The sequence below is a fragment of the Achroia grisella genome, unplaced genomic scaffold (genome assembly GCF_030625045.1).
Source record: "Achroia grisella isolate CSIRO2021 unplaced genomic scaffold, CSIRO_AGI_Agris_v1 utg109, whole genome shotgun sequence".
Classification (NCBI taxonomy): Eukaryota; Metazoa; Arthropoda; class Insecta; order Lepidoptera; family Pyralidae; genus Achroia; species Achroia grisella.
The window spans coordinates 6283708-6290042 of record NW_026712573.1 but is presented as its reverse complement, the minus strand read 5'-3'; the positions used below and the strand labels follow the sequence as shown (position 1 = coordinate 6290042).

Here is a 6335-nt window from a genome sequence, read left to right as displayed (position 1 = left end):
TGGTGACATGTGAATTGCCCTGGGTTATTATTATTATATATTGTAAAACTTTATAAATATAATAAAAGTGAGTCAATAGCTTTATAAATTCATCTAGATATGATCCTATACAGTTGGTATTGTAACATTAAAGGTATGGTTGTTTATTTACCTTGTTTTATAGTTATCAATGCAGCCATAAAATCTAGAAAAGGTTGCATTTCTGTAGACGTGCCATGTGAATTCACTGTTACAAAATTTTTCTAAGTACTTCCACTATATTCAGTAAACAATGATGTACCTACTCATATGTATATATAACAAAAGTAATGATTTTGTAAACACTTGAGATATCTTTATTTATCATTGTTGTTACAAAAGTTCTATTTATATTACAACAGACGTCATTGACGAAACATGCAATTCATTGTAGTTTAATTTCAATTGCATTTAATATTATCCTCTTTTGAAATTATTATGCCATGAATTTCTAATTAAATCCATATACAAGTAACATTAATTATACGTAAGTGTGTCTGTCTTTACATTTGACTAAACCACAGAGCTAGGACTTATTTTACTAAACAACTCAAAGTGAAGATAGATTGTGTTGTGAGAAAGGACTAGGCTATCTTTTATGTCCAAAAAGTAGATAAAGTCACGTATAACAACTAGTATCACATTATAAATGTAAAAGCGTGACTCTCTATTAATTACTTTTTTACAGCTATACAGCTGAACGGATCTCCATGACATGTCGTCTTGATATTACGAGTTGTCGTGAAAATAAATTGCATTGCAAATACAGACATAGGCTCACTATTATCTCACAAAAAGAGCCGATGACCCGTGTAATAGCTTAGTTTCATTTACGTTGATACCTAAAGATATCACGAAAACACACCAGCATGTTATCACTGAATACAATAATACTTCTGCAGATCAATATTAACTTTTATTAGGCCAAAGTTCTGACCATCAATAATTTGCAATAATAGTCAGTCGAAAAATAAACTCAGTCCATTGATATTAATCCCGGTCGCTTCTCACTGCACGTGTAAAATAGAACATGTAGGTTTATACATTTTAAAAATAATTATGTATGACAAATATAACTGTCCAATGAGATTTGATGAGATTGTTAGTAATGTGAATTAATAACCCCATTGCTAGTCGGGATGACCTCCACGCGGTTCCTCCTGGACACCATCATATAAATTCCTGGTAAATTTATCACGATGTGCTAACTGATCAGATCTCATGATACTAAACTTATCATCCTTTACTGGTACCTCACCAACGTAAACCGTTAGCGCAGACAGGAGCACCATTCCATTGTTACACATAAAACAAAATATCCATGATGTAGTGGGGGTAGTGTCAAGAACCGCGATTATGTCATCTAAATAATAAAACTAGGTAGTCTTTGCTAAAATATGAAACTATTAAATGTATACAAATTATTAATGGAAAAAATTATTAATGAAACTAGAATTTTTAACTTTAATTAAATACTAAAACCTTTATTTATAATTAAAGTAGAGAAAGTGGAGTGTTTTTCATTTGGCCCCAACCAAGGAAAGATCACTACTTGCTTGCGACAGTTTACTATGACTTGCGAAACTTACTCTGAGAATACTCCAAGGTCTGGTTCCTGTCTGTCTATCCAAAATTTAATATATTTTTTAATTATATATTATTTACCTATTCACTCGTAGATTCAGATTAATCTGTAACTGATAATTTCGTATGTGTAACATGATTTCTCAATCCTTGACTATTCAATTTTTCGCGCCGGATTGCCTGGGAACGTATCCGCCTCTGCAGTGCCGCTGACTTCACAGAAGATCTTCCTCTACGATGCCTGCTCAACCCTAAGTAGCAAACATAGAAAATGTATTTGCTACTTCAATTCGAACAGGTACGTCGCTAAATCAAATCTATTTTTCTTTTCTTAGCAAACATAGTTTATACTTGAGACAAATAAAAAATATTTTTATACTGTAATACTAATTAAACATTTGTACTGCTATTTTTTTAACTATGTTTCATAATTATTTGTTGTACTCCAAATATTAAGACCTATATCTGGAGTTTGTATGGATATGAAACGTGGACCTTAACTCAAACGGAAACTGGAGGCTTTTGGAATATGGTGTTAGAGAGGGATGTAATTATGTAAGGAGAATTAGCTGGAAAAATAAAGTAAGAAATGAATACACAGGGTGAAAGCAAAGCGACATAAATTGAATACTATTAAAAATAGACGAGGAAAAATGTTGGCAACATGATATAGCACGATGAATTTTTGAATAAAATTATTGAGGAGAAAATAGAGAGATATTTAAAGACAATGATGGAAGATCGTAGGAAATGGCAAGAGCTCTAAGAGTTCTTAAATTATGAATAAATGGACATAATTATATTACAATTTCACTAACCGTCTTCTAATAAATCAAATTCGTCACCCCCTATTATTCTTCTCAGTCTGTTTTCTTCCCTTTCCGAAGATTTGTAAGACTCCTCACTAAGTTTTATCACATCCTGGTATAAACCCGTTAACTCTCGATTAAGTTGGGCATCCTCCAACGTTTTCTTTATGTTTCCTCTCATATCAAATCCTAGAGATTTTGTGAGCGGTAGTTCGTTCATATGTAGAACTTCCACTTTTGCAATGAGCTAAAATAAACACATTTTGTCAAATGTTTGTATAACAATTTTGTATAATCTACACATGTTTGAATTGTTATCTAAAAATTCCACATATATTATTCAATATTTTCATTACGTCTTACTATTACTTAGTCTTTTCTGACAATTCTAGAATCGTAAGTAGAGCTTAATATAAATCGTTAGAAGTATATTTTCAGCAAATGTATCTATGAAACGCAAAGAATCTACTATATTCGAAGGTCTATAGGTGCTATATATTAGGTTTAATAATTTAATTTAGTTACACCTTATCAATTTAATGTATTCTAATTAAATGAAACTGTTAAAGGTATACAAGACAAACAATTTATTAATAGAAATATTCAATCTTAGATGCACACCCGTGAAACATTTATCTTAGAAGGTTGAAATTGACATTAAAATGGAAGGTGCAAACATTTAGTCCCACAGTGCACCACAAAGGGAAAGATAAAGTCAAATTATACGATAGAATTACCTCCAACATAATTAATGTAATTATCACACGAATTGACCAAGAACCAGCCATGGCAATTACAAAACCAAGCACAGTAAATTCAGTTTGCTGTACAGCAAAAGAAACCAACTGAAATAAACCAAATACCAGATTACCAACTCTCATTCCACTTTACGCATTGTCTGAAGCGTATAACAATGATGTTTTACTGAACATTCAGATACTGTGACATCATCCAATAGCTATTGTTGATTCTTCGTGAAAGTAACAAGGATTAGCATAGTAGGAAGTTTTTATACAATAGGGAATTTACTATTTAAAACGCTGAAACGCTCGACACGTAAGTCGTATTAGACGAATTAATTAACATACTATCTACTCATAATTAAATTTATTCAGATTCAATATTGTACCTCTGAATTAAATGACTTTACAAATAAAAAAATCTTGAGAATGCAGATTTTTTATATAGATGTACTCAAATTATATATTCCTTCATAATCTATGTACATCTATATAGCTTTTTTACAGCTGCATCTAATATTTCACAATTACGTTATATCGTGTTTTATTATATGAACTTTATCCATAAATTAATCAGTGACAGGATCGCCCCCTGCCATGCTGGATTTAAAATTAGCAGCGAATATTGAGCATATAAAGTGTTGCATTCATGACAACATCGATAGTTTACAATGGCTCAGACTACCCCTCTTACTAATTTTACTAATTTTATAAATGCTCATACTCATACTCATACTTTCATGAGTATAAGAGTGTGGATGGGTGGATGATTGTTACACTTTCACGCAAAGACTACTATACGGGTTTTGATGAAATTTTACAGTAATAGATTATAGCTTATTCCTACATCGAAATAATACATAGGCTATATATTTCATGCGGCTAAAACCGCGAGCAAAGCTAGTCCATAATTTATATTACAGGTACGTATTTACGTGACGGTAACTTATGTGAATTGTGTTACCTCTGTCCATTGTCGCATAAGTTTTTGCGAAGAACGCAGGCATGAGAGAACACCAATTGCCTTAAAGTTGGTAGATCATCTTTTTCTTAGTCGCTACATTTTTCTTCTTATAATTTTTCTTCTTATAATTTTCTAATAATAATTGTCATTATACCATCCCATTCTTCTTATGTCTGTCTCTACGTGTCTAGGGCAACTTTTCCTCCCTCGATCTGTCGAATTTCAAATGTTAGAGTTCTTCCTTATAATAACATGATTTAGAGAAGTAAATAATGAGGAAATAAAATGATTCTTCCCTTCGTTGCCTTTGTATACTATGTCATGTTCTTTGGGGTTGATGTTCATTAATAATGCCCCGGAATATTGAACAAATTACACAAACATATGGGATGTTACCTAAAAATCTCTGTACATCCACGTATTTCTTTACTATCAAAATACTTATTTAAACTTAACAGTTTATATCTTAATAACTATCATCGCCACAAATTCTATCAGGTGTTACTTAAATCTACTTAAAAATTAATAATAAACTTAAATTTTATACACTAAATATACACTTACAAAATCGACTACATATTCAGTTATATATGTAGATCGTAACTAGTTCAAAAATGGTGCAAGCAAATATCAACAACCGCTATCTCAGGTCGAGAGCCATGATAATATATCAGCCGTGTGAACTCGGTGTGTCATTTGAAACCAGATTTAACTCGTTCTACTCTTTAGTATTATAATTATTACATTAAACGGCACTTGTTTATACTTTCTTTGCCTAATTATAGGAACGTAGATGCCTACAGAAATAAATATAACATATCAGCTACAATAATCGGGTAATTATGAATATGTAGGTAACTTTCTTTTTTGGTGGAGAAGTATTTTTAGTATTGTTATGATGCAATAGTATTGTTTTATTTCGGTCTCTGAAATGCAAAATAAATAAAAGTAAGTAATGTTCTCTATGTAGAGTCCCTTCTTTAAACATACATATGTAATACTTCCATAGAAATTTAGAAACTGTAATAAATGGTGAAATCTTTTTTATTAAACACACACAAACACAATAGTTGCTGGGGTAACTGCATGAGTGACTGATGAGAATGGAGCCGCTCGTGCTAACGGTAAAACGACAAGAAAAACACGAGAGAAAAGATATATGAACATGAGGTCAGGACAATTAGCCCATCGTGACAAAATCGCTAGAAATTCATCACGATGGCTTCTAGAGGGTACGAGGTGGAGATCAACCTGACAACCTGTGATATACACGGCTAGATATGGGGTCACTCAATTCTAGTAGGTATTATGCTTCACTAATTTCTGGCAGGGCAGCATGGTAGGAAAAGAAGATGTCAGGTTAGTAAGTAGAACGTGGCAAATTCATTACGAATTAAACACGATGGTTTCCATTACGGATCGCGTAAAGGTCAGCCTGATATGGCATTTTCAAGCTGCCACAATACTGCTTTAGCGCAGAACAGATATACATAGCAATATGTAATCTATTATAATAAATATGCATAGTAATATTTAATCTATTAGTGGAGAAAAACATTTATTATAAGGTCATTGATATATTTATGTCTTATTTTATACACGTTAACAGAACTAATAGGTATAACAAAACCGTAGTGTCACGCATTCATTCAGTGTATAACGAGACCCCACAAAACAAAAACAATCTGATTTCCAGAATTAATATACCTATACATAGTCTCATATACTGACTCTAACCAGAATTTGTTTTCTTGACCTCTACTGTACAAACGATAGGGATCCGCGCGTAACCGATTATGTTGTATAATTTGATAAATCAATATTTTTTTACTATTACCATACAGAAAATAGACAATAGTTATATAATCTACTTATTATCGGAATCTCAAATGTACTTACGGTATAGACAGGTAAGAAATAATAATGTCGGTTTTCACCTCCCTATATGTCTGGAATATAATATGTGTACACATTTAAAGTCTGGATAAGGATATATGAATTCAAGGTAATACAGGAAGCAAATGTTGACAGATACTTTTGGGGCTCGCATTTAAAAACAACAATTGAATATATGATATTAAAAATATATCTACTTTTATTCACAAAATAAATCGGCTCAATCATAATAAAAGGAACTTAGACATAAAAACGCAAACATTACTTACAACATTATCTATTTGATGCTATTTCGATTTCATCCCGATTCAAAGCAGTCCTAAG

General features: G+C 31.8%; 1 protein-coding gene across 1 annotated transcript; it reads right to left on the bottom strand.

Moving 5' to 3' along the window:
• Positions 1 to 1612: 1612 nt before the first annotated feature.
• On the bottom strand, positions 1613 to 3243 carry LOC131847288 (uncharacterized). Its single transcript, XM_059196834.1, has 3 exons — positions 3149 to 3243; positions 2421 to 2658; positions 1613 to 1853 (listed from the first exon to the last, which is right to left on the bottom strand). Exons 1-3 carry the CDS (start codon positions 3197 to 3199, stop codon positions 1705 to 1707), a joined length of 438 nt encoding a protein of 145 aa, XP_059052817.1. The 5' UTR covers positions 3200 to 3243; the 3' UTR covers positions 1613 to 1704.
• Positions 3244 to 6335: the final 3092 nt, after the last annotated feature.

Bases quoted from the DNA above. Each gene is read 5' to 3' on its own strand.
- LOC131847288 (XM_059196834.1), bottom strand. From the start codon at position 3,199: ATGGCTGGTTCTTGGTCAATTCGTGTGATAATTACATTAATTATGTTG. The intron at 2,659-3,148 runs GTAATTCTATCG...TGTTTATTTTAG, and splicing joins TTACATTAATTATGTTGGAG to CTCATTGCAAAAGTGGAAGT. The intron at 1,854-2,420 runs GTTAGTGAAATT...TTTGCTACTTAG, and splicing joins ATTTGATTTATTAGAAGACG to GGTTGAGCAGGCATCGTAGA.